General features: G+C 51.1%; 2 protein-coding genes and 1 long non-coding RNA gene across 4 annotated transcripts; 2 read left to right on the top strand and 1 right to left on the bottom strand.

The window, feature by feature from the left end:
- Nucleotides 1-21719, top strand: STARD3 (StAR related lipid transfer domain containing 3). Of its 2 annotated transcripts, XM_027872892.1 has the most exons (15): nucleotides 1-181; nucleotides 10831-11109; nucleotides 14237-14314; nucleotides 14826-14903; nucleotides 15056-15109; nucleotides 15617-15734; nucleotides 16364-16462; nucleotides 16714-16769; nucleotides 17297-17389; nucleotides 17836-17898; nucleotides 18531-18626; nucleotides 18899-18978; nucleotides 19295-19399; nucleotides 20449-20542; nucleotides 20968-21719. In XM_027872892.1, the coding sequence occupies exons 2-15, from the start codon at nucleotides 10888-10890 to the stop codon at nucleotides 21070-21072; spliced, it is 1341 nt and encodes a 446-aa protein (XP_027728693.1). In that variant the 5' UTR covers nucleotides 1-181; nucleotides 10831-10887; the 3' UTR covers nucleotides 21073-21719. The 2 variants fall into 2 exon arrangements, with proteins under 2 accessions (XP_027728693.1, XP_027728694.1); XM_027872893.1 differs by lacking the exons at nucleotides 1-181; nucleotides 10831-11109; nucleotides 14237-14314 and having other exon boundaries at nucleotides 14321-14890.
- Nucleotides 15706-18598, bottom strand: LOC114050866. Its single transcript, XR_003570094.1, has 3 exons — nucleotides 18513-18598; nucleotides 16112-16194; nucleotides 15706-15796 (listed from the first exon to the last, which is right to left on the bottom strand). It is a non-coding gene; the product is annotated as an uncharacterized LOC114050866 (long non-coding RNA).
- A 953-nt stretch (nucleotides 21720-22672) lies between the features above and the next one.
- On the top strand, nucleotides 22673-25111 carry TCAP (titin-cap). Its single transcript, XM_027873150.1, has 2 exons — nucleotides 22673-24031; nucleotides 24233-25111. The coding sequence occupies exons 1-2, from the start codon at nucleotides 23922-23924 to the stop codon at nucleotides 24636-24638; spliced, it is 516 nt and encodes a 171-aa protein (XP_027728951.1). The 5' UTR covers nucleotides 22673-23921; the 3' UTR covers nucleotides 24639-25111.
- Nucleotides 25112-27746: the final 2635 nt, after the last annotated feature.

Below are 27746 nucleotides of genomic sequence, written 5' to 3'. Positions count from 1 at the left end.
CAGCGGGTGCCCTGGGACCCTGGGGCGGGCTCAACCCCGGAAGAAGCGATTCCAGTAAGACTAGTGACTTCCGGTCTGGTCCGTTGCCGGGACCGGACAACCGGGAACTGGAGGAGAAGGAAGGGCCGGAGCCGCAGGCATCATGGAGCCAGCGGGCTCTGAGGAAGAGAACAGGACCAAGGTAAGTGATGTGCGGGTGGAGATGTTCCATTGGGCCTGCTACCCCCTACTTCCGGCCTGGTGTCCGCGCTCCCTCCTTCCGTCCCTGCCTTCACCCCTCTGCGTCCCAGGTTCCGGCTCTTGCCCACTCTGTCTCTCTCTTGTCCTCCTGGAGCCTGGGAAGGGGGGGGGGGTTTCCTTCCGCGCGTGCGCCATCCCGTAGGTGGAGGGAAGTTGCCCCCCCATCCCACCCACCTAGGATTCTACGGGGGGAGAGGGGAGGGGGCAATCATACCGGGACTGGGCACTGTGGTGACAAGTTGGGGGGGTTTTTTTTCCCCCCCCCCCCCCCCCCCCCCCCCCCCCCCCGAGTTGTTGACACCTTCCTGTCCCAGGGGTCCCCCGTCCCGGTATGTGCGGGGGGGAGGGGGCGGGTCTGTGTATGAGGTTTGGAGCTCTGCACCCTGAAGAGAAGGGGGTATTGGGAGAATAGATGTGGGCTTGGGGCTCAGCAAACTTTCCTTTCCTCCACACCTCCTCTCCCACTTGGGACCCCCTTCCGCCCCCCACTCACTCCTTAAGTCACCTGTAACTTCAGGCCCCCTCCCAGCCCAGGAGTCTCAGGACTGTCATAGGGCATCCTGGACTCTCAGGACTTCCAGGGGTAGGGGTTCCTGGTTCAGGGGCTTGTGCATTTGGGGGTTAGGAAGTGTAACGTTCCGTAAGGCAGCAACAAGGCTCCATCATCAGTGATCTCCCCAGCCCCAACTCTCCTGCTGCCCTAGTGCTTTTATCACCTATAACTCTGCCAGACACACACACCTGCAGAGCAGTGTCATTGGAACCTAGGTTAGAGAGCCATCATCCTCCCCTACTTCCAGTTAAGGAATCTCAGGGACACCTTCCCCCACGCTCCACCTTATGGTGTTAGAATAGGGTTAAACAGAAAGATCTGTGTGTATGGGTTGGGGGGCGTGTCATGATTGTTGTATCCCTAAGCTTGATGTAGGTGGGACCCATCTGGGTAATGGGGAGGACTAAAGCAGCAACAAGGTTCAGCAGCTTCCTTTTCCCCACCTTGGATTAATGATCTTTTCTCAAAATCCTTAAATTACCTCACTGGAAACCTAGCAGACCAGTGAGGTTGGAACCTAGGTTGGAGACCATTAACTTCTTGACCCCCAACCTCTCTTGTGCACAACCCAGGATTCTCAGAAATATTATTCCTTAATTATCTCACCTCATAGGACTTATGGAAAAGGAAGGACCTGGAAAGGACCTTAGGTTTAGTTCAACCCTCTCATTTTATAAAGGAGGAAATCAAGGCTGTGAACAAGTCCTGAAGAGGTTAAGGACTTGTTTTTTCACATGGTAAGTAGCTGGAAGTTGTCTGCTTCTACCAGCCACGGAACAGGAGCATGGAGAAATGGTATCCCCTAGACTGCAGAGCAGCAGGAGACATGCATGCCTTGTTACTCCTTTTCCAAGAAATCAGGGTGCACCCGTAGCCTGAGTTCTTGGACATTTGTCCCAGCAGCCATTTTACTTCAGAGAGTTATGCAACCCCAGAGGAGGAATCAGTGTGAATGAGGTTGAGTTGGAATGGTATTCCAGAATAACGTGACCATCTACAGGACTCTCAGAGTTCCTTCACCTCATGGGCATTCAGGTGGAGAAGCTGCTTAAGGACCCAGCCTAGTTTGTCTTGGAGCTACAGGTAAAAGGGAAACCTTCAGGGAGGAGCCAGTAACAAGGAGCTGGGACCTCAATGAAATTGTGTTTCAGTGTCAAAAATGCAGTCCTTTCTGTAGGAAAGTAATACCCTTGACATACATCCCTGAGAAGCATAGATGCTTTGAGTTGTTTCTCTAGTAGTTATCTCCATTTTAATAGATGGGGAAATTGAGACTGGGGGATATGAAGGGATTTGTCAAGGGGCATGCCGCTAATAGGGGCTAGAATTCTATCTCAGGTGTGCTGACTTCAAAACTAGGGCTCTTTCCCTTTCCCTCTGCTCAGTCAGCCACATGTCATCATTTGGTTCCCCATGTTGGTGGCCCATGGTACACATTTGGGAGGTCTTTGACCCTGGGCAACTTCCTTAGAACATTTTGACCCTGTGTGAAAGGATTTGGCCCTTAGGGCAAAGAAACCCAGGACCTTGGCCTCATTAGTAGTATGTTTAACCAACTGAATTAACGAACTCAGACAGCTGATATTTGGGGGAGGGGGAAAGCCTTACCTACTTACCGGTCCAGGAGCAGGAATAGGTTCACAGGGATGTAGTGGAGAGGAAACTCCCAACCTTTGAGGGAGCCCAGCTTTCCCTTTCTGCTGCCTAAACTTCTCAAGAAAAGCTAAAATCCTTCCTGATTTGGGGGAGGAGGTGCTGACCTTGTAGAGGAATTTGACAGGCTCCTCTCAGCCTCACCTCTGAAGCCCAGATAGCTACCAGATGCCAGGGACCAATGCTGGGCTAGGGTACTTGGTACTTAACTCTCATTCACATACCTTCAGTAGGGGCTGGGCTATTGATGAGGGAACCAGATCCTCAGATCTGGTTTCCGTTCTTATTTTTCTTTTCCAGCTTGCACTTTCCAAACACAGCTGAGAGAGAAAAATGAACAAGGGTTTCAGCTTTTGGTATCTCTGATGCCCCCTTGTCTTTCCTGCCTCTCCACTCCCATCCTTTCACTTTTCTAGTAATCTCCTGCTTACTGGAATGAGCCCTCTGCCCTCCCTCAGTTGGGGGGAAGAGGCAGGAGGCAGCTTTCCTGGGAATAGGTGGCATGGGGGCAGCTAGGTGGTGCAGTGGATAGAGCACCGGCCCTGGAGTCAGGAGGACCTGAGTTCAAATTCAGTCTCACACCAGACACTTGACACTTACTGGCTGTGTGACCCTGGGCAAGTCACTTAACCCCATTGCTTAGCCAAAAAGAAAAAAAGGAATAGGTGGCATGAATTTCTTTGTCCCCTTGTTAAAATTAGATGCAGCAGTGCAGTCCAAAATCAACTTTATGACCTGTTCAGTCTTGAAAGCTGCCTTCCTCAGACACAAAAGGAGGTCTGGTGACAGGTGATTGCTCCGCTACAAGATGGGGAGGATTTTAGATTCTCCAGAGAAGCCTGGGCAGTGGGAAGATGAGATTGGCTCCATCAAAAGTTGGTAGCTTCCCTCTCCACCCCTAACTGCTTCTGATCTGTAGAAGATAGCCTAAAGGGGAAAGTGTTTGTCTCAAACAGGACAGGGCAGGACCCTCTGAGGAACCAGATGGAGCAACGAAGTTTTCCCGAAACCGGCCTTGGTGTTGAGTTGATGGAGGGGGCAAAGGTATCCTGCTGCCTAGCCATTCCCATCCTCAGTTTCATTTTTGAAACTTTGGGGCAAGTGCGATAGATCTTTTCCCCATTAGCACCCCAGCCCAGCATTGGTCCCTGACACCTGGGAGCTCTCTGGGCCTCAGGAGTAAAGCCAAGAAAAACCTCCACTACTAGCCTGTTTTCACCTGACCAGATTGAAGAGACTCTCTCGTGGTTCCCCTGTCCAGGTGGAGATTACAGTCAGATCAGGATGGCTATAAAAAGTGAACTCTGTGTGCATTTGCAGTACAGTTTTCCAGTGTAAACTGACCCCCTCCCATGGAATCATATCAATTTCCTTGTTCTGCCTGTTTCCCAGGAGAATGGCCTGTCTTAGATGTCCTCAGCTGTATCCCATTTGCTTTGCCAACCATCACTGCCCTCATGAAGCAGTGTGGGCTATGTATAGGGTCAGGGCGAGCACCATGGGGAAGAGAAAGGCCCCCAGCAACCTCATCCATGCTGGGTGTCAATGATGTCTCTTTATCTCACCTCCTTTTTATTATTGGAGGCAGGGGGCACTATTTTTTAGGGTGTGGCTTCTCCAGCCTCAAGCCCCTTTCCTCTTTGTCCCAGGGTTATGTTGAAATGAAACAGAAAGAGCAAAGCTCCTCAGTATAGCTCCGTTGTATGTGTTGGGGTGGGGGGGACTGTGGGAGCAAAGTGGTTAAGAAACAAAGTAGCCTGGTCACTGGTGGATCTTCTTCATCCCTGTGGATTGTGGGAACCTCAGCCCCCACCAAGCGTGGAGTAGCTGGCTGATCAGGACCCCTGGAGGGAGGGCTTTAGTTCAGCCTCTTTCTCAGTGTGGGGGACCCAGGGGAAATTGGTTGGCTTGAGGATGTGCTGGTGGAAACATTAGAAAAAAGAGGAGCTTTCAATGAGTAAAGGACTGGGTGATTAGCCTGTGAGACAAAACTTGAAATCTATAGCCAGCTGAGGCAGGGTGGGGGGGTGGAAGTGCCTGACATTTTGGACTGTCGCTACATTATATGAGAGCGGGTCTGAGGTGTGACTTCAGAGAGCATGTATGGTTTTTTTTGGAGGGGGGGGCAGGCTGACTTAGGGTGTGAGCCAGGGGCCTGTGCTGACTCGTGCTAAATCAGCTGCTAATAACTGCTAAAAATATTAATGGGATGGCAGGGGTTGGGGGTAGGCGCTCATAAAATATATGTGGCTCTGACTCCCCCAACTCCCCACAGGGAGGGAAGCACACAGAAGGAGGAGCCTGGGTCATTGGAGTCAGGCTGCTCCTTCTAAGACTTGACTGAATTTGTTCTCAAGCCTCTTGGAGAGCTGGGTATAGTGAATTTTTTGGGTGCTCCTTCCCTTCTCCGCAAAGGAGAGGGTGATGCAGTAAAGACACTCTTCCCCTGCAGCCTCCAGCCCTTATCCAGCTAGTTGGAGAAAGCTTAGTGAGGGCCAGAGCCCAGAGATCAAAACTAGGCACCGAAGGTCATGAATCCACAACCCAGGACATCCCTGACTTCTGTCTTTCCCAGGCATCATTGCCCTATGTAAGGGCAGCATGGTGTAGTAGAAAGAGCATAGGACTCCAAGTTAGGACAGGACTGAGTTTGAATCCCCACTCTGACCTAAGGGTAGCTGTGTGATCTTGGACAAATCACTTAACCTCTCTGTCAGGTTCCTTATTTGTAATATGAGGATAGTGCTCCTACCTTGCAGAATTATTATCAGAAAAAGAGAAATTTAAAGTACTATAGAAGTGTAACGCAGACTACCTAGTTATATTCACTCTTGCCCTTGTCCAGGAAGAGGGCTGTAGACCAGATGGATGGGCATGGAAATGCCCTGGGCCCCCATACCAGCTCACTTCCTCCTCTAGGAGAAACTTCCCCTTCAGGGGTCAGGCAGGCTCTTTGTGGCTTCAGAGGACAGTTGTGACAAGTCAGCTGGTCTGGTGTGTGTCAGGGTGGAATCACACTGTAGGCAAAGATGGGGGAGAATGATCAGAACGGCTTACCTGATGGGAGCAGGGAAGGGCTAGGTTAGGAGCTTCTGACAAGCAGAATAGGGAGTGCTGCAGCGAGATCTCCCCTGCCCCTCTCTGGGCACCCTGCTGTTTACCTCCCACCCAGAAATCTCTTATTAAAAGCCCTGTATGAGGGATTCTGCCTATACTCTTGCATCTTGAACCAGGTTTGAGCTTTTCCTAGGGAGAGAGGGAAGAGAATGGTTTCTGTTTTTCTGTGACTTCTCATCTCTCTCTGGTGAAAGCTAGCTGTCTGTCAAGCTTGGCTCAGACTTCACTGCTCTTCCTCTGTCAATTGAGAGAATTAGCCTCCATCAGGGGTTCCTGACCTAGGGGTCAGTGGCCTCCCATCATTGGGTCCACGAACTCATATGGGGGTGAGGAGGAAGTACATCTTTATTTCAAAGCAATTGATTTTTCTTTGCAATTCCATATATTTTATTTTGTGAATTTCTTTTCTTTTTTCCTTTTTTCTTTTTTTTTTTTTTTGATGAGGCAATTGGGGTTAAGTGACTTGCTCAGAATCACACAGTGAGTGTTATGTTTCTGAGTTCAGATTTGAACTCAGTTTCTCCTGACTCCAGGGCCAGTGCTCTATCCACTGTGCTAACTAGCTGCCCCCATTTTGTGAATTTCAAAATGTTATTGTTAGAAGGGATCCAATGGGATCCATAGGCTCCACCAGACTGCCAAAAGGGGCCTGTGATTTTAAAAAAATTTGATAATCCTTGGCCAAGATAAGCCCCTTGGCCCCTTCCACCTCTAACATTCTATGAGTCTGAAATTCATGGGAACATAGATCTCAAGCTGGGAGGGACCTCAGTTCAAACCTTTCATTTTTCACATGAGAGTACTGAGGCCCAAGAAGGTTAAGTGACTTGCCTGAGGTTGCAGATATCAAAAGCAGAATTTGAACCCAGCTCCTCTGACTCCATTGCTTTTCTCTCCACCCTAGGATGTTAAAACTTCAAACACTCCCCCTTCTTGCCTTAGCAGCTCAATTCCTGCTAACAAATTGAGTGTCAAATCTGTAGCCATCCCAGGCGGACTTGTTCACGCCCTGCAATTCGTTTTATAACACCTCTGCCAGTGCTGGGGAGGGGTGGCAGGCTTGTACCAGAGACTGTCACAGGGACATTAGCAGCAGGCTGGCTGAGCTGGGGGCCAGAGAGCTTACTGCTATGCAGAGGGGGTGAGCAAGGCTGTCTCTAGCACCCCAGCACTCCCCCTTTCCCTTTCCTCTGTTCACGTGTGAAAACACAGATTGAGCTAAGAAGGCTGCTGCAGAAACTAGACTTGTGCCCACTGAGCTGCCTGTGTAACAAATTGGGGCAACTTATATTAAAATTCTAAGGAGTGCCCCAATAATAGAGCAAAGACAGCAGTTAATGGGTTGGCCCTGCCAGCTGCTGCCCTTGCTGTCTTTCTTTTTCCTGCCTTCCTTGCCCTAGTGGAGAGAGTAGAGTAGGCCAGAAGGAAGCCTTAGGGATCTATGAGCTCTGTTGCAGACTGAGAATTCAGTTTTTCTTGACTTCAGAGAACCCTAAAATGTCAGGGCTGGTAGGATCCTTAGTGTCCAAACCTCTTAGTTTACAAAGGAGGGATGACATACCTAAGGACATAGCTAATTAGTGACAGAATCCGAACTAGAACCGTAATCTTCTGAAGAACCCAGATTTCCTGAGTCCCAAGCCAGGTCTCTGCCTTCCTGAAAAGATTGGAACTCAAGACTCAAGAAAGGGAGTCGGGGCCTTGAAATGATAGAGACTCCTTTCTCTGACTTTTGGCAGGCCCTCCCCACCCCCCCATTCTTTCTGCATTTTTTTAGGCACAATATTTGGTTCTCCAGCTTGCTTGCATTTTTTTCCTCCAATCTTTTCTCTGACATCCTCCCCGCTACCTCCCCACTACCCCCTGTTTGTGTCTCCATTCTCCTGGGTTTATCTGGGGGTGTGAATGAGTGTCAATGCTGTACTATCTCATGGCCAAGCTGTTGTCACTTGTATTTACTCTTGAAGGGAGGGGGAGGGAAGGAGAAATGAGGAAGAAAGACTGACTTAGGAAGGAGACATGCAGAGAAAGAGAGACTTAGAGTTAGTTTAGAGGAGAAACTTAGAGATAGAAGAAAAAAACATGGAGACAGTGGAGATAGACAGAAAAAGAGGAGACAGACATACTTAGGGAGGGAACACACAGACGAAGGAGGAGAGAGGGAGGAGAGGAAGGAGACAGATGAAGAGAAACACTATGAGAAGAGGAGGCATGATGGGAGGAGAGACATGAAGGAAATAGAAAGGAGAGGCAGACTTGAGTGAAGACAAAGAGAGATGTTAGGAAATGTCATGAACCCTGGAGCTTCCTCTTTTACAGGAAGTGAGGGATGGGCATTTACCAGTGTTCTAATGCTGCCTGCTGCCGTTGGATGTTGGGGGGGCCTGTCGTCATTGCTTGTCACCATGTCTTCCATCTTAGCTGTTGCATACACACATACCCCTCCCCATAGTAAGGAATTGGGACAGCCCCATGGATGATGGAACCCTAGCTCAGGATGAAATCACCCCCTGGGATGCTTTCTCTGTCAGTGGAGAGAAGCTTTATTCTTTTTCTTTCTTTCTTTCTTTCTGTTTTTTTTTTTTTTGGCTAAGCAGTGGAGTTAAGTGACTTGCTCAGGGTCGCTCAGCTAGTAAGTGTTATGTGTCTGAGGTCAGATTTGAACTCAGGTCCTCCTGAATCCAGGGCTGGTGCTCTATCCACTATGCCACCTAGCTGCCCCGAGAGAAGCATTATTGATCGGGGCACAGATGTTCCCCTTGTTCTCCCTTGGGGACAGGACTCTTGGGTCCCATTCTTAGAAGCCACAGGAACACATACATCCTGACAGCATGACTCTCTTTTGCCTACTCCCACTCCCCCCAATGCTGCCCCATGTATATAGGTTGAGCTTGCCCTTAATGCAAAGAGATGTTTGGAAAGGCGGATAGGAGGAGGAGTTGGCTTCCAGCTTATGGGTTTTTCTGAGGGACTTGGGATGCCATACAGTTCCCCTGATTACCTTGGCAGAGCTTCAGTGGCTTTTAAAATCTGAGATCTTAGGACAGCTAGGTGGCTCTGTGGATAGAGAACCGGCCCTGAAGTCGGGGGGAGCTGAGTTCAAATCCGGCCTCAGACCAAACACTTGACATTTAGTAGCTGTGTGACCCTGGGCAAGTCACTTAACCCCAATTGCCTTTTAAAAAAAAAAAGAAAAGAAATCTGAGATCTTTTAAGAGCAGAATCACTCTTACTGGCTGGGGCAGAGTTAGGTGTGGTCTTGCTCAGAGACCAGGGTACAGACAAACCCACTTCTCCAAAGTCCACCCCACTCTCACCCCCTACCCGACCCAATATCACATGATTGATTATTGAGGGTGAGGGAAATCCAGGGATATGGTAGAGAAAGGGGAGAAACAGACCCTTAATTAACCCCAGGTAGCAGGCCAGTTGCTTGTCTCTCCATTCTCACCTCACCTACGTCGAGTGGCCCTGAGGATGAATGAGCTTTTAGAATAAGTTTGTGTGGATCTTGCACCCTGAGATCAGGAGCAGAAAAGCCAGAGTTTTCCTCTTCTCCTACAAGGAGATCCTCGATGTGGTCATTGTAATCCTTGACTTGTAATTCATCAGACTCCATCCCTTTGGAAATGAGGTGGAACAGAGATGGTTTCAGGAAAAGTGAGGGAGAAATGGAGAGAAGAGGTTGTAGCATGTCTTTCTGGACTGACCACTCACCACAGAGCATTATTTGAATTGAATCCCAGCACCCCTCAGTCTTTGTTTGAGCTTCCCCCTCTATAGCCCCCTTAACCATCCCTGTTTGTGCACTCGACAAAGGGAGAGGAGCCTCAGGCTTCTTTCTGGAGGTGTCAGGGTCCAAGTCTGAGGCCTCATTGCATTCTGGAATCTCTAAGAAGATCATAGACTAGGGGTGGGGAACCTGCAGTCTTGAGGCCACATGTGGCTTTCTAGGCCACAGGTTCCCCATCTGTGTCATAGACACTCTGGGTCAAGCCAGAAGCTAGATATTGAGCTGATGATTCAATCTGTCCAAGTCTCAGGTTCCAAATCTGCAAAATGGGGGTAATAGTACCCAAGAGGCATTGGGGCAGAGCAGATGGAATGCTGGATCTGGAATCAAGAAGACCTGGGCTTGAATCCCCCTCCCTCCAGATGCTTAACAGCTGTGTGACAGGACAGGTCTTTTCACCTCTGTCAACTCAGTTTCCTCCCTTATAAAATGGAGGTAATAATGGTCCCTACCTTACAGAGCTGCCATGTGGCTCTAAGGAGATAATCAAAGGAGTAAAACCATTTGCAAACATAAAAGTGTTACATAAATGTGAGCCATCATTGCCTTCCTCACAATGCAATACTGTATGTGAGAATGCTTGGAAAATATGAAGCGCTAAGAAAATGTTGGTGATATTATCAGTGCCTTGGATTGGGGGCTCCCTGGTAAGCCATGTCCCACACCCTTGATGTTTCACAGGCTAGATCTTGGGGGATGTGTGTGCTGTCTCCATCTCCTTCCTCCCTGTTTGAGAATCAGGGAAACAACTGTGGGTAGTGGGGAAGGAGGCAGTGGTTATCTCCCACTTCTACCCTCACCACCACATGTTAGCAAGCTGGTCCTGCACTTGTGATGATTTTCACTCACATAAAGAATTAAAGAATTCTCTGAGAAGTGTCCTCCCGCCTCCAATCCCCATCTCCACCCCACCCCTAGAGTTGCTAGGAGGGGGGGGGGAAGGGATCCTGGCTTTGTTCTCAGCAAACAAAGAACAGAGCTTGGACTCCCTCCTCCTGGAGGGGGGGGGGCAGGCTGTTGGCAGAGCACAACGGCCCAGCCATTGTTGGGCTGGACTGGACTCTTGGGAGTGCCTCAGGAAGGGATTGGGGATGGTAGGTATGGAGAGGACGAAGCTCAGATCCCAAGGGACAACAGTGGGGGTGAGGATGGGTGTGGGCCAATAGAGTTTACTAAGAAAAAAAAAAGATTCTAAAATTCTAGGGACTCTGCGATCTGATAATTACGCAGTTGCTGTGAATTGGTGGGGGAGGGGGGGACTGTGTGTTTGTTGTCTCTAGAAGACTACAGTGGAGGGAGGGGGTCTGCTGAGCCACTGTGGGGGAAGGGTTGTTGGGTACAGAGGGAATAGAGCTTGGGGCTATTTAATTGAGGAATCAACAGGTGCCAAGGCCCCAGATTTGGATCCCAATCACCGCCCACCCCAGTAGATCAGTCTTGCTCTTTCTAGCATCTCCCCCATTTATGTTCACAGATACATTGCTGAAAGCTCTCCCTCCCCTTCGGTGAGGGGGGAGGAAGTCCCACCAGGATGACCAAGCTGCCTGTCAACTCGTCAAGGGACTTGGAGCAAAGTCTTCCAGCTGTGGCCTCCTTGAGCACCTCACTGCCCAGAAGCCAGAGCTTCCAGCCACCCTTCTTCCCGCCCCTCCCAGAGAAGCGCAGGGCCATTTCAGATGTCCGCCGGACCTTCTGCCTCTTCGTCACCTTCGACCTGCTTTTCATCGCTCTGCTCTGGATCATCGAACTGAATGTGCGTGGGGGTGCCTAGGCCCTGGGACAGACATACCTCTTTAGGCTTCAGCTCGCCCTCTTTAAAATAGGGGCAGGATAGAAGTGGAGACTGTCAATCCCCTCCCTCCCCATGTTCCATCTCTAATGTTCTTTGATTCTAGATTTGAATTCTGATCTAGTTGACAATTTTCTGTGTGACCTTGGAGTCTCTGGATCTTAATCTGTCAACAGTGAGAGATCTTACCCTGCCAACCCCCCCCCCCCCCCCCCCCCCCCCCCCCCCCCGCCTGCCAAGGAACGCTTAATGATAAAATGAAAGATCATAGGCAAAATATCTTAGAAAGTAAAAGGGTGATGTAGCATAGCGAATACTGGACCAGGAGGTGAGCAGTCTAGAAATTGCCTGTGCCCTCTTGTGCATATCATTCTTTCTGCCTTGGTTTCCTCCCTTGTAAAATGAGGGTGTCAGATCTCTGAGGCCCCTTCAGTTCAGTTCTTCTATGGTTCTTTGGTTCCCTGACTCTAAAATCCAATTCTGTGCTCCTCTTCTTCCCACCCCTTTCTGCAGTAATCCTCATCCATCTCCCCAGGGAAACCTCCATCAGTATAGATTTGGTTAGACTCCATCCTCCCCGAGGCAGAGGGATGGGCTAAACTCAGTTCATTTTCATAGTGACCACCGCCTTCAACAGACATTTACAGAGTGCCCTCTGTATGTGCTAGGCTCTGGGAACACAGCATATACACAGACAGGTACACGCCGGAGTCCCGGCCATTCTTTACATACATTAATTACAAAGAGAACTTTCACTGGGAGCCAGTCTAGGAGAGGTGAAGTGTGTGGCCCAGACAATAGAGATCCCCATGGGCGAGGGTAGGCTGGGAAAGGCTTCCCAGAGGAAGCTGGTCTGTGAAAGATGGACAGGTCTTCACCAGGCAGAAGAAGGGGCCAAGCATTTCAGGTAGAGGGAGAAGGGTGATAAGATGGGAAGTCAGGAGTGGACATGCTATGTCTGGCAGACAACAAATAGAGTAATTTTTGATTATTTGCGTAATAGGCTAGAGTTAGGTTAGATGAAACTGGAAAGATAGGTTGGGACCAGATTGTAAAGAGCTGTAAGGACCAAACGGAGTAATTTAGAGAGATCTTGGAGGCAGCAGGGAGGTGTTTGAACACAGGCCAGTTTGCTGAGAGCTGTGCTTTAGTAACATTAGTCTGGCAAGGGTGGATGGTCTGGATTTTCCAAAGGTGAGCCTGGAAGCAGAATGACCTAGGAGGGCAGGGTCCTACAGTCCCCAAGTCTGGGGACAGGTCAAGATTAGAGACAGAGATTTAGGAGTTGGGAAGTTCGAAGAAACTTTGGGGACGCTAGAGGCCAGTTCCCTGATGCTACAGGGGAGGGTGCTGAAGCCCCCAGAAGACAAGTTGGTTCCTCAGAGGTCACAGGTTAGTTAATGGCAGGGCCAGGATCAGAACCCAGGTCCTCTTATTTCAGACCTATCATCAGCACGGAGATGGTAAATAAGTAAAACAGAAAATAAAATGATTTCTCTGAGGGGTCAGCATGCAGAGAGGGCTGAGGACAGAGTCCAGGGAGCAGTCCTAGTTTGTGAGTTTGAGAAGGAAGAAGATTCAGAGAAGTGGGAGAATAAACTTCAGTTCTTATAGCACTTTGCAGTTTTCTGCCAAGCTCTCTACACATGCTTTCATTTGTACCTCACAGCAACCTTATAAGGTGAGCAGGGCAGGTCGTACTCTCATACTTACAGAGGAAACAGGCCTACTTAGGTGAAGTGACTTGTCCAAGGTCATGGAGCTTGTAAGTTGGTTAGAACTCAGGCATCCTAACTCCCAGGCCTTTGCTTCGTCCATTCTGCCACAGAGGGCATTGCTGGCGGGGGCAGCTGCCTTCTTCCTTTCACTAACAGCCTCATTTGGATTGCTCTGAATAAGGTGGGTGGCCAGGCTCTGCCACTCTCAAGCAGTCAGGCCCTAGTCATTCCTTGGTTGCCCTCCATATGCCCCCTCTCTCACACTCACTTTCCAATCCAGTTATCTTAGCCAGAATTGGAGAGGGCTCTGTCTCCCCAAAGTCCTTTCCTAGTGGAAAGGGGGAAACTGACTATATTAAACTACATATATGTGGTTGGAGATAAGGGAGAAGAACAACACATCCATTTATTCCTTCATCCTGGCCAACCAGGCAGAGTGATGGATTCTCCCCATTAGATGCAAATCTAATCAACTTATTTACCACCTGGGGCTCTGTCTGACACCACTACCCAACACCCTTTCTCTCCCCATCCCCTGCCCTCAAGCCCCCTGTGACTCCCTAGATGGATTGTTGGCTGGGAAGGTGGAGGGATATTAAGTTATGCAGATGTTGTGTTCTCTGAGATCCGATCCATGCCCTTCTGTATGAAAGCCAGGCCTAAGAATCATACCTCCTACATCCTCATGGGGGGGGGTGCCCTTTCCAGATCTCTTCATCCCTATCTCTCTTCTGTCTCCACACCAGTCTTACATATTTCTCACACATACAAACTCAGAGGTTGCTTAAACTTACTTCTGCCAGTTGGGGTTGCCTTGGAAACCAAAGTCCCCAGCCTGTCACCAGACTCCCCTTCCACTCCCCCTCCCTTCGAGCTAAGTGACCCTGAAACCGTAAGTTCTTGGATCTGAGTTGTCCAGGACTGCTTACCTAGTCCACGACCCTGCTTCATGCTTCAGAAATATATGGGTCTAGGTCAAGGGTGGGGAACCTGCAACCTCAAGGTCACATGTGGCCCTCTGGATCCTCAAGTATGGCCCTATGCCTGAGTCCAAACTTCAAAGAACAAATCGCCTTAATAAAAGGATTTGTTCTGTAAAACTCGACTTGGTCAAAAGGCTGCACCCAAGAACCTAGAAGGTCACATGTGGCCTCGAGCCTGCAGGTTCCCCACCCCTGGTCTAGATATTATGTCAGAGGGCATGGAGAGGATTTAGAATTTGCCACCAACCTGCTCACACCACGAGTTTCTTTTCCCCATTGACATTTTTGTCAGAAGAGAAAGCATGGCGGGGTTGGGGGACGAGTAGCCCAGGGCAGTGGGGGTTCAGGGAACCAGTTCCCTATGTCTTTCTCTGTCTTCCCCACTTGCAGACAAAGACGGGCATCAAGAAGAATCTAGAGGAAGAGATCATCAACTACAACTTCAAAACCTCCTTCTTCGATATTTTTGTGAGTGACCCAAGCATGGAGGAAGCAGCCAGTTGGTGGCTTTCAGATCATTTCCTGGGTTTTTCTTCTCCTGCTCCCTTTGTACCCTTTCATTCGGTCTAATGGGGGGAAACACCTAGCTCCTGCCCCTAGGAATCTCCCAGTCTCCTGGGGAAGACACACAGAGCCTCCCCCAAGCATGTAAACAGACAGTGGTTGGGTGAGGCATGCTCTTTAAGAGCTCTCCTGGAGTGGACAGGATTTATTTGGGAAAGCTGCTTGGAGGAAGTATGTGTCCCATGTGGGGATGAAGTCAATCAAATTTACCTGCTGATAGTAAAGGAGCCTGGGAAGTGAGAAAGGGGACGGATTCATTTCCAGTTTGAGTGTAAGCCCCGGTGGTTGGGGATGGGCACCATGTCCGATTCTGTGTCGCCTGAAACACCAAGTACAGGACTGAGATCCACGTTGCCCGCTCATCTAATCCATGAATGCTTCTTGAATTGCCTCCACCCATGGCCCCTTCCCCCAGCTTCTAGCCTTCTTTCGGTTTTCTGGGCTGCTGATGGGCTACGCCGTGCTGAGGCTTCGACACTGGTGGGTGATTGCGGTAAGATGCCAAGACTTATGCCCAATTGACGTTGGAGGGCCCCTTCATGGAATACGTCGGCCCCAATACGTCGGCATTGGGAGAGTGGGATTGGGGGAACAGGAAGAAGAGGGGCCTGAACTCCTGGCTTCTTTTCTCCCTGCTCCGGCCAGATTACCACACTTGTGTCCAGTGCCTTCCTCATTGTCAAGGTCATCCTCTCTCAGGTCAGTGATCCTAGATGGGATTTATGGGGAAAGGGATGAGAATCTTGGAGAGGAAGAGGCTTGGAAATGTGCCCTTTATTGTCACGGGTGCTATATTAGGGGCTGTGGTGGAAGATTGACAAAGGATGCTCTCCTGTGCTTCCCTCCAACTGGACTCACTCCCTCCTTTCTCTTTGTGTAGTCATATCTGGGTAAATTGGGGTTGGGGTTCTGTCCCAATGATCTCCAGAGAAGGAAACTCCTCTTCTGTCCCCTGTCCCTTTCAGGAGCTCCCGCCACTTTGATAATTGGGAAGTTCTCCCTTAGGTCTAACCTCAGTCACTCCTGCTGTAGTGCCAGCCCATCTCCCTCTGTGGAGAGGAAGCAGAGGGCTCCTGAGCTGTTGAGGTCAGGGAATGGGCCCATCCTCACACACACTCACAGCTGGCCAGGTTTGGCCTTCCTAGGGGTGGAGCTTTGGGGGTGGGGCGGTACACCCCCTCACCCAGCCCAGCTGACTCTCCCCAGCTGCTCAGCAAAGGCGCCTTCGGCTACGTGCTCCCCATCGTTTCCTTCGTCATCGCCTGGCTGGAGACCTGGTTTTTTGACTTCAAGGTCTTGACACAGGAGGCAGAGGAGGAGCGATGTGAGTTCCAGAAGGAGGAAGCAAAATGGACTGGGAGGAATCCTAGATTGAAGTCACAAGGCCTGGACTTGAAGCTTAGTTCTGCCCCTTTCTACCTGGGTCATCTTGGCCTAGTCATTTTACATTTCCAGGCCTCAGTTTCCTCATCTTTAAATAAGGAGATTCAACTAGACTATCTGTAAGGCTGCCTTGCTTTAAATTCTATGATCCAGTGATTGGCAGGGCCAGGGGAAGGTGTCGTGGGTGGGAGAGAGAGTAAGCTTGGGAAGAGTGCCGTGCCAATGGAGGAAATACTTCTGGTGCTCTTGAGAAGTCCAGGGATGACTGGAGAAGTCTTGGGATTTTTCTCCCAAGTGTCTCAGATGATGGCCACTCACCTGTGGCTGCCAGACTCCCAGTTTGACTTTTGTCTGGAGTCTTTTTCACTTGCCATTTTGCCTGTCGCTGTCACCCACATAGCCTGAGATAGGTAAAAAAAAAAATATGACAAGTGTGGGCCCCGGGCCAGCTCTGTAAATCCCAGGAGACATGCTTTTCCATGGATAGATTTGGGACTAGCACTGTACTGAAGGGAGGATGGGGAGGGTACTCCAGGAAAGGGAACAAAGCATCTTGGATCTGTCCCCCAGGGTACCTGGCTGCCCAAGCTGCTGCTGCCCGGGGCCCCCTGCTCTTCCCTGGGGCCTTGTCTGAAGGCCAGTTCTATTCTCCTCCAGAGTCATTTGCAGGTGAGACATGTAGCTTCTCCTCCCTTCCTTCCCCTGCCCTCCTGTTTCCACATGGATCCAATGACTGAAGGCCACCTCTCTTCTCACCCAATCTCCAGGAGGGCTAGAGGAGGAAGGGAGGCAATTTTAGTGTTCCTCTTTTATATCTGGTTCCAAAAGGAGAATATTCGTACCCCCCCCAACACATACACACATATGGAAACCCTCTTCCCCCCATTACACTGATCCCTCTCTCCACTTGGCTTCTTTAGGATCTGATAATGAATCTGATGATGAAGGAGCTGGGAAGAAAGGCATCTCCAGCCAGGTATTTGCCATTCCCCTACCCAAGGACCCCAGACCTGGCACCCCCAGAGCAGTGACCTTAAGGAAAGGGTCACTTGTCTTTGAGAGGAACAGATTAAGAAGGGACTTTAGACAAGAGGCCTTGGGTCAAAAGTATTTTGATAGTCAAATGGCTGTTCCTTCTCAGCCTGAGCAGTGCTAGGAGTAGGGAGGGATTCAGACAAAAGAGGTTGCATGTTCCGTATCATCACTGGACTCTGTAGTCATTGAAGTCTAATGGGGGAAACGGGGGGGAAAAAATGAAGAGAACCAAGGTGGGTGGGATCTGTCCTCAAGAGGGAGGATGAGGAGTACTGCTGAGGGCAGATGGAACAGCTTGGGAGAGAGGGAACTATGCTTCCTGGTAGATCTAAGCCTTCTTCCTCCCTTTCTCCTCTCTGCCCCACCTCCACTACTCCTCTGCCTACCACCTGCCTCTTCTGGGAAGGGAGTGGGGAGGGAAAACATCGTATGCACCTGTTTGAGTAATGCACACATGGATTGTCCTAGGATCGGGAGTATATCCAGCAGGGGAAGGAAGCCATGGAGGTGGTGGACCAGATCCTGGCTCAAGAGGAGAATTGGAAGTTTGAGAAGAATAATGTGAGCCCAAAGCTAGCCCTGGCATTGGGAGGTGGGAGCGATGGGGGAGTTGGAAGGCTCTATCTGGCCCTGAAAGGATTGCTGGGTTAAGGCTGAATTCTTGCCCCAGAAAATCAGATCCCTGCCTCCCATTTGGGTCTTGGAGGACCTTGGTGCTTTCTGTAATCCCCAGATTGGATTCCAGCCTTCCCTCCCTTCCCTCTCTGATGTCATAGGAATAGGCAGAGCAATCCTCTGCTGACTCTTGTGGAGGGTCCCAGCTGGTCTTGTCACTGGGCCAGGGATGCTCTCTCCCTGCCAGTTCCTTACCCAACCAGCCTTGCCATCACCCCAGACCCCCTCTGCCTTCCCTTCCATCTTTCAGCCCCATGACAATCATCCTCAGCTACCCTGCCCCTCATTGCTGCCTCCTCTCTCCAACTTCCTTTCTCCTCTCTCTCCACCAGGAGTATGGGGACACAGTGTACACCATTGAAATTCCTTTCCACGGCAAGACATTCATCCTCAAGGTGAGAGGTGACAGGAGTCATAGAGGGGATCCCAGTTGCAGCCCCACCCACAAAGACACACCTGCCACGCATCTAGCACCTGCCAGACCAGCCAGCGGCCCAGAGACCATCTGATCCCCACAGGATCCCCACAGAGGGTCCTTAGCTGTACTCAAATATTTGAGGGGCTGTCATGTGGAAGGGGGCTTCGCTTTGTTCTGCTTGGCCCCAGAAAGCATAGCCAGGATCAGTGGGTAGATGGTGCAGAGAGATAGATTTCAGTCTACTTAAGAGAAAACTTCCTCACAATAAGAGTTGTCTAGAAGTGACTGTTTTGGGAGGTAGTGAGCTTCCCATCCCCTAGAGGTTTTCAGGCAGACACTGGGTGACCACTTAGAGGTTGGAAGGGTGGGGGGGTAACAGGGATTTCCACTTAGCTATAGATTGGGCTCAATGACCTCCCAAGTCTTTCCCAGTTCTGAAATCCTATCAAGAAGAAAGTATATAGGAAGTTAGGGGGGCTTTGAGGTTCACACATAGGAGGGATCAAGAGACAGGCCAAGGGGCTGCTTAAGCCCAGCCTCACCCTTCTTGTCCCCTGGGCTGAGAGGGAGGTTACCAAGCTTCGTGCTCACCTCTGCCTCCCCCATCAGGCGTTCCTGCAGTGTCCAGCAGAGCTGGTGTACCAGGAAGTCATCCTGCAGCCTGAGAAAATGGTCCTGTGGAACAAGACCGTGAACGCTTGCCAGGTCAGTCTGCCAGGGAGCCCATCTCCCCCAGACCCCCAACTCTCCCCACCCTACCTTGCCCCGGCAGGGGGGGACCTTAGGCTGCTCGCCTGTTTCCCCTGATTAGTGGAGGGGAGCATTGAAGTCCTGGGGTAGGAATGGAAGGATCCGCCATGGAGCCAGAGGCGCCGGGACCCCCATCCCTCCCTCCACAGCCTCCTCTCAGCACTGAAATGCTGAGCCCAGACATCGTGGTTGGTAGAGGGTCAAATTGATTGTCTCCTGAACCTCAGATCCTTCATCGAGTAGAAGACAACACTCTCATCACCTATGATGTGTCTTCAGGGGCTGCAGGAGGTGTGGTTTCGCCCAGGTAAAGGCTGCCTCCCTGCCTTTCTCTTCTGAATGCCTCCTTATTGGACAGAATCGTAAAACCTGAGTTGGAGGAACCAGGGACTGGTCCAATTCTATCCTTCCCTCTCCAATCAAGTCACTTTCCTAATTCTCATATTTTCTCCCTTCCCCCTCCTCCCTCCCCTATCTCCCTTCTCTCCCTCCCCCCGTCCCATCACCACCCCATCCCCAATTCTGATTGCTCCCCTTCCAGCCATTATCTTCCTTGCTTTCTTGGGGCCAGCCAGGAATGTGACCTCCTGATCTTAAACTTATCCGTTCCTTTATTTTCCCAGGGACTTTGTGAATGTCCGGCGAATTGAGAGGCGGAGGGACAGATACCTCTCCTCAGGCATCGCTACCACCCACTTTGCCAAGCCCCCATTGCACAAATATGTCAGGTAAGGCCCTTAGGGTCCTTTCAGCCAGTCCCTTCTCTGAACAGAATGGCTCTGTCCACAGGCGTGTCTCAGCAGGAACTTCAGGGCAGCTTGTATGGTGTTAATGTCCTTTAAACGCCCCCCAATCCCCACCCTATGTTTATGTTCCCTAATCCTCTGGACGTCACTTGATAAACCACTAACCCACTTAATGCCCCTGGGTGCTCTCCACTGGTCACTGTGGGCAGTTACTGGAGCCCAGCAGCGAGGGGGGTGGTTGGGGGAAGTCAGGAATCCTGAGTGTGGAGTCTCGAGCTGGCAGCCCCCTGGGGAGGGCAGGAGAGGGAGAACAGACACTGCCATGAGGCACCCAGGGTGGGCTAGAGGAAGAGGAGCATCTGTCTGGGGGAAGGCCTGTTCTCAGCTGGACTACTTCATAGTCTTGGGCATCTCTGTCCCTCTTTATGAAGAGGCTCAGAACCCCACCAGAAGAGAGGAGAGGCAGGCATAATCTTCCGCGGGCTGTCCTCCCAGTTTTCCTTAGGTGCCCCTCCTGCACATTAAGCCCTAGTCGTTACCCTCTCTTACCTCAGTCCCTGCAGCAAGGGAGCAAACAGCTCATGTTTGGACTCTGTCTGCTCCTTCCAGGGTCTCTGCCTCAGGGAGGACAGAAAGGTTTTTCCTTGGGCCTTGTCCTTATAAAACCCTTATGGCAGTCTTGCTGCTGAGGTTCCTCAGAAAGCCAGGCTGATGGGAGGAGGCCCCTGACCTCACAGGAGGGTCACCGAGAATGCCTGTCCCTTTGGGGCTGGGATTGAGTCACCCAGGAACAGAGACGGGGGTGAGCTAGGCTTGAGTGAAGGAACCAAGAGTGGGGACTCCCACCTCCACCCCCTGCCAAGGGCCTCCTGGGTTCACCCCCGGATTAGGGATCTTTGGGCGCTCCCCCACAGCACCTCACCGCCTCTCCCCTCATCCCCAGCTCAGGTTCAGGAATGAGGCAAGAAGGAAGGGGGCGGGTTGTTCAGGGTGCCTAGACTGTGCCTTACTCTTACCTGCCTGCTCCCCAGGGGTGAGAATGGACCTGGTGGCTTCATTGTTCTCAAGTCACCCAACAACCCTCGAGTCTGCACCTTTGTCTGGGTCCTCAACACAGATCTCAAGGTACCTAGAAGTGGGACTGTGTGAATGTTGCCCAGACCCCCCGGCCCACAGAAGCACACTATGCCGCCCTCCACACCATTTCCCCACCCCTCTGAGACTGGGGGTGCTCTTTCTCCTTCATCCCACCCCCTTCCCAGCTCTGGGGCTGTTCATGGGGCTTCAGCCAGGGCTGCACAAACACCGTGTTCTCAGAGCCTGGCCCCTTCCTGAGCTACCTAACCCCTCCCCCTGTTGTCAGGTCAGAAGGGGCCCCCTGCTGGTGACCAGGTACCCCAGCCCATGCTGCCTGAGCCCAGGCTCCGCATCCTCTGCTAGAGGACTTACAAGGACCGCTTCTCTCTCCCTCTCTAAACCTGGAGGGAGGAGGGGAACAAGAAAGACATTTAACTCCTTCTGGTCTAGTGACTCTCTTCCCCCCAAACTAGGGCCGACTACCCCGATACCTCATTCACCAGAGCCTGGCCGCCACCATGTTTGAATTTGCCTTCCACCTCCGGCAGCGGGTCGGGGAGTTATGTGCTCAAGCATAGCAGCCTTCAGCCATCACCATCAACAAGGCAACAGGGCCATCCATCACTCCTGGAGACATCCTCCTCTTCAGCCTGGACTACAAGCCCGCCCTGGCCAAGGGCTTTGGGGGCTGTAGGGCTCCTCCCTTCCCCCGCCCCCCAGAGCCGGACTGTTCCTTGGGAGCCCCTGGCCCTCAAAGACCAGCTCTCAAAAGTGTTATGGGGCAGGGGGTGGACAGACTTGGGCTCACTCTGCTGGTTAGGGGTGTGTCTGTCTTGTTGGTATTTACATGTCCTACCACAGGGGGGCAGGACATAATTGAGGGGAGAGCAACCACCATGTGACTCCTTGGCGGTGTCAGGGTGTGATAGGTGTCTGGGCTTGGGGTGACAGGCAGAGGTGTCCCTAGGCCTGTGTTACAGGACCAGGCACTCCCTATAACCAGTGGGTGGGAAAGGGAATCATTGGTCCCCCAGATTTCCCATCAGTTTTTTTTATAGTGATTATTTAAAGAGTCTGGGACTCTTTTTTTTTCCACAAAAACTGGTGGAGGGAGGGGATATGACCTTGCCTGCCTGGGTGCTATGTCTGCCTCCCTTTCCCTCCCCCCCACTAGTGCTTCCTTGGGGGCTTTTGCCCCAGCTCATTAAAAACCTGATTAGAACAAGCCTGTCTGGCCTTTTGTTGTGGTGACCTTTGGGGAAGGGGCAGTCAGCTGGGTGGGACCAGGAAGCCAGGGAAGGGGATCTGGGGAGGGGGGCAGAACTTCAGCCACTGTTCACTCTTGTCCCTGGAATCCCCTCAGTCTCCGAGCTCAGGGTCCAGGAAGAATGTCTGCCGTTCCTCTACCCTATGTACTTGCACAAGCTACCCCATTTGAGCATGGGTGGAGGGGGGGGAGGTCTGGTTATGGGTCTAGATTTATTCCTGTTTTTCTCTAGCCACTGAAGTTGGGGAGGGTATGACCTGTGACCAGGCAGGCAAGTACAACTAACAGTGGGACGTGGGGGGGGGGGCTGGAGGGAGACAGTAAGAGAGGAGAGAATGCATAACAGGCCTTCGAAACAGCCTGGGCAAAGGCATGGAGATAAGAGGTCCGTGTGCTGGGTTAGAGAAACAGGCCAGTCTGGCCAGAGTTCAGGGAAGGGTGTAATAGAGAATAAGATAGGAAATATAAGATAGGGCTGAGGGCAGAGCACTCTGCAGTTGATCCTAGAGGGACTGGGGAGCCAGGGGCATTTTTCCAGCTCTACTCTCTTTGTAAATGAGAGGATTGGATTTTGTGATCTTTAAGACCCCTTCCTGCTCTATGATCTGTGCTCTTTTCCACCCATAAAGCCTTGCTATGGATATCCACCACCACCCCAGTTAGTCCTTGTGCTGGGAACTGCTCAAGGCATTAATTAGCACAGACAGCTAGCTAGTGCAGTAGATAGAGTGCTGGTCTTGCAGTCAGGAAGACTCATCTTTTCCTATGTTCAAAGCTGGCCTCAGACGCTAGCTGTGTGACCCTGGACAAGTCACTTAACCCTGTTTGCCTCAGTTTCTTCATTTGTAAAATGAACTAGAGAAGGAAATGGTAAACCACTCCAGTATCTTTGCCAAGAAAACTCCAAATGGAACCACAGACAGTTGGACACAACTGAAACAGAACAACAATTAATTAACACCTGCTGTAAGGAGCAGATTTCAAGGTTGGAGGGGACCTAAGAAAGGTCCAACCCTCTTATTTTCACAAAGGAGAAAAGTGAGGTCCTAAGAGGGAAAAGGACTTGCCTAGGTTGTAGTAAGAACTCAGCAGAGATAGGACGAGAACCTAGGCCTGACCTTTCGTCCAAGGCCAGGCTACCCCACCTCCCCATTCTCAAGTGAGTGGAGCTGAGGGGACCCTGCCTTTCCCAGAGACTGCCACTCTCCAGTGCTGGCACCACCTTGGGGAGCAGCTGCTTTGGTCCAGCTTGGCCTTAGGAAAGACAAACAACAAACAAAGGTCATCGGTGCCCAGGAGACCAGAAAGGGGATTAACACCACCACCACCACCACCCTCCCCCACCTCTCTAAGGAAGGGATGGGCATATGAACACTGAACTAAACTGGTTACTGTTCTCTAGAGGGAACTGTTGGGCAACAGGGGAGTGTGCCCTTTTTCTTACAGTCCCAATGGTTTGTGAACGCAGAGCTGTTTACCCCTTTAGATAACCCAGAGGGCAGACAATATGTCAGGGCCAGGGGGGCCAGCACGCCCAGGAGAAAGGACAAAGGATGATTTTGGGGGCGTGAAGCCTGCCAACCCCTGGAGGTGAGACTGGGCACTGGAGCCTCACACGTGCTGATCTGTTTACAAATGTCCCCAAACTTTCCTCTGCAGAGAGAGTTGAGCTGGAGTAGGGAGGGCAAGATTATTGTTCCCAGCAGTTCTGGGCACGGATCCCGGTGACTCATACATGAGGCTGGCCTCTGAAGGTGCAGCGGGAGTGCTGAGGGCTCCAGAAGTGTCTGTCTCCTGCCTCACTCCCCAGAAGGAGACTGGGCAATCAATACCAAGCCAAGTCTATGATTTCTGTCCCATCCTCTAGCCCTGGGGTGTCCTAGGGAAGTCAGTCAGAGGGAGCAGTGTTTAATCCTGTCCCACCCTCTCACCCCCCCCAGGAATTGAAAGTAGACAATCTCTGTCCCTCCTTTGCCCCGCTTAAATAAAATGCACACTCTACCCACTGTGCCCCCCCCCCTTCCTTCCCTGAGTCTGGGCTCCAGATATAGTTCCTTCGCAATGGGCCTGAAAATAGATTGGGGGTGGGGGGGAGGTGGGGGTTATATAAAGCATCAGAGAGAAGACCAGATTGAGAGAGAGAGCTGACCCAGAGTGACCATGGCTGCATTCAAGTTGAGCTGCGAGGTATCAGAAGAGAATGGAGACCGCAGGGAGACTTTCTGGGCTGAATGGAAGGATCTGACACTGTCTTCCCGGCCAGAGGAGGGGTAAGTGTCCCTTCACTCCCACCCGAAGACCAAACCAAGGGAACCTCCTCTCCCTGGGCCAGGTGGAGAATAAGCGCCGATGCTGTTAAGGCAGGGATGCCCATAAGCAGAAATAGGCACCACTCACCCTTGGGAACAAGGGATGTGGGGAGCGGCTCTTCCCTAGGGTTCTCCTTTCCCAATACAATGCTCTTTTCCCAGTTGTTCTGTGCATGAAGAAGATAGCCAACACCGAGAGACATACCACCGGCAGGGGCAGTGCCAGGCGCTGGTGCAGCAGTCACCCTTGCTGGTGATGAGGATGGGTATCCTTGGCCAGAGGCTGCAGGAGTACCAGCTGCCGTATTCGAGGACACTGCCTCTGCCCATCTTCACACCCTCGAAGGTGGGCTTGAAGGAAGATCGCGAGGCCACCCCCATCCAGCTTCGGGAGCTCCTGGCTCTGGAAACAGCTCTGGGGGGGCAGTGCCTGGACCGGCGAGAGGTGGTTGAGATCAAAAAGGAGCTGCCTCCTGTGGTGGCTGCCAGCCATCCCCAGTTTGGCAAACCGGGTGCTCCCCGCCGCTCTCTATCCCGATCCCTGTCCCAGGAAGCACAGAGAGGCTGAAGGGGACTCTGGGGGTGAAATCCCTTCTCCCCTGACTCCTGTGCCCACCCTGCTGTGGGCATTACCCAGCTAAGAACGGGGGGGGGGAGGGGAGGACTGGTCACTAAAGCTTTGTAGTTAGCCCAGACCTGCGTTGGGGAAGTGGGAGCTGAAAAGTGGAACATGTGGGTCTTCTGAGCTCCCAGAGGGAGGACAGAATAGTAAAAAGATGAGGAGCTAGGGTATATCAACATCATCTGAAAATTGCAGACAAGAATTAGATGACAGACTAGATGGCTGAACACCAGGATCTAGAGAAAAAAGGAGAGATGTGAATGGGGGATTAGAAAGCCCCCTGAAAGAGACCAGATGGAAGGGGGATGTAAGACTGGCGGTGGCAGGAGCCCCAATGGGAGAAGACAGGGATGGGGGAGTAGTGTCAGGGTCCCACCCAAGCATCATCTGTTAGTGCTACAATAAAAGTGAAAACTAGCTCTGCATTTGTCTGCCTTTCCCTCTGGCCCCCTGGGCATGGGGTTACATCTGCCCAGCCCCCTAATGCCCACACTCTTTTGATGTCCAGATCTGCAAATGGCCCTCCAGCTCCTGCCAAGGTCCTAGGTTAAATATAGTGTGGCTTCTGGGCAATGCTCAGGCTAGGGTACAAGGACAAAGCTGTAAATAGGGGCAGCTGCCTGCTTCCCCCCCCTCCCCCAACACTGGACACAGGCAGAGAGTTCCAAGAACCTGGAAAAATGGGTGGAAAGATTGATCCCTAAGACCTAATGTTAGGACTGTCCATGGTTAAGCTGGGTAGAGACAGGGCGGCAGGCAGAGGTCAATGACACTAATTCCTCCCTCCAATTTCCAGTTCTTGTTCTTAAGGAATGCCTCAGGAAGATGGAGTCAGATATTTGGGTCTCCTCTGGAAACCCAGTTATGTCCTGTTCCCACAAATGCAGGGAACTTGAGGGCACAGGGGATGCGGGGTGCTCAGATGTCATGGTGACTCATGTCCCAACCATGGAGGGCAGGCAAGAAGATAATGTTCTCACTACTATTTCCTCCCCCCCCTCCACCAGCAAATATTCCTCCTACCCCCAAGCAATCACTGTTCTAGCCCCTACACACTGCAGGTTGGCAGGGTGGTAGGAGGGAGACAGAAAGTCCAGGCCCTTGGGAAAGAATCTAAGGCTAATGGGAGGCTCTGGGCACAAGGCAGGGCAGGAAAGGCTAATCTGGATGCTTAGGAGGGTCCAACTCAGAGAAGGGAGTGAGTAAAAGGGAAAGAATACTAGATTCAAAGTCCAAAAATCTGGGTTCAGATCCCAACTCTCGACCTCAGTTATCCCATTTGGAAAACTGAGAGGGTTTAGACTACATCTATCTCTAAGGTCCCTTCTCAATTCTATGATCCTGCCTAGCCAAAATATGCCTTCCCTCTCTCCTGGGTATAAGGGAAATTGAGTTGTGATTAGTGGAAGACATTGGGTAGCCCTTCTCCCTGCAGGAGGAGGAGTCCAGAAAAACCAAGGAGACCAGAAGCCTCAGAGAAAGGATCTGGGCATCCAGGCCCCTACTGGCTTTAAGAAAGAAAACCCTTAAGAACAGAAGAGTTTATCCACAAATTCCCATAAGACCGTAGCATATCTCCCATCTTCTTTCCTCTCAAAAGGTACTCTCATTTCTGCCAGAGTCTCTCTCTTCATGGTAGTTATTACCTCTATTCCTCCTTCCCCTAGAGAATGGGAGAATCCCAGGACAGCAACTTTTTCTATTCTTATCACTTGTGTCGATAGAATCCTCTTGTCCTCCATCTCCCCAGTTGGCTACTGATGAATTGGAGTTGCCAGGGTCCCACCCTCCTGTTCCCCAGTCTGGAACAGAACCTTCTGCCCTCAGTTCCACCCCTATGCCCCTTCCAACCCATGTTCAGGACTAGATAAGTGGATCTGAGCAGAGGGGCCCGGAGGCCTGCTAACTTCATTAACTCTCAATTCTCCACTTTTGCAGGCCCTGGTCGCCCTGCTCACTCCCCTATCATAATAGCCATCGAAGGGTAGGGGGGAGGCTGAGGCGCATAAGGTAGACACCACTTGGCCAGCTTTGGGGCCCAGGGCAACAGAGGCCAGGATACAGAAGGCATTAAGGAACGGACTGTCCTGGGGGACGGAGTGGGAGGGGTGGAGGGAAAGATTAGAGGGAGAAGGGAGGGAGGGAGCAGCCCAGGGACGCTTGAAGGCAGAAGAAATTAAAAGGGCTGTGGGGTACAATGCAATCAGAGGGGAAACTGAGGCTTAGCAGTGAGATTCTGAGGGAAGAGGAACAGGAGGAACTGAAGAAGAAGTAGGATGAACGGGAAGAAGTCTTAGAAACTTACTGACAGGTTCTGAGGACTTTGAGCTGGAAGATACCCCTAATTAAGGACCACAACCACCCCCACCATCCCACCCCAGCATTCTACAGATGAGGAAAGCTAATGTATCGGGAACTGGATGTGGGGTCAAGACCTCAGACACTTACTAGCTGTGTGTCCCAAGCAAGTCACCAAATCTCTGAGCCTCAGTTTCTTCATCTCTACAGAAAATTGGGCAGGTACGTCACAGTGGATAGAATGCCAGACCTGGAGTCAGGAAGATTCATCTTCCTGAGTTCAAATTTGGTTTCAGACACTTACTAGCTGTGTGACCCTGGGCAAGTCACTTAACCCTATTTGTCTCAATTTCCTTATCTGTAAAATGAGCTGGAGAAGGAAATGGCAAATCAATCCAGTACCTTTGCCAAGAAAATGCCAAATGGGGTCAGGAAGAGTCAGACACAACTGAAAAAGACTAAACAACAATAGACAATTGGAGATAGTAAAAATACCTAAAGCATAGAATTGTATTGAGGATGAAGTGAAGGGTATGTCTGAACGGTCTTGGATTTCTTAAAGTGCAATTATTACTTAAAAAACAGTACTCTTGGGGCAGCTAGGTGGAGCAGTGGATAGAGCACCGGTCCTGTAGTCAGGAGGATGAGTTCAAATCCGACCTCAGACACATAACACTTACTAGCTGTGTGACTCTGGGCAAGTCACTTAACCCCAGTTGCCTTAAAAAAAAAAAAAAAGAGCAGTGCTCTTTCCAC

The sequence above is a fragment of the Vombatus ursinus genome, unplaced genomic scaffold (genome assembly GCF_900497805.2).
Source record: "Vombatus ursinus unplaced genomic scaffold, bare-nosed wombat genome assembly UNPS02014801.1, whole genome shotgun sequence".
Lineage (NCBI taxonomy): Eukaryota > Metazoa > Chordata > Mammalia > Diprotodontia > Vombatidae > Vombatus > Vombatus ursinus.
Note: the sequence above shows the minus strand (reverse complement) of the source record. Positions and strands in the feature narration are given on the sequence as shown.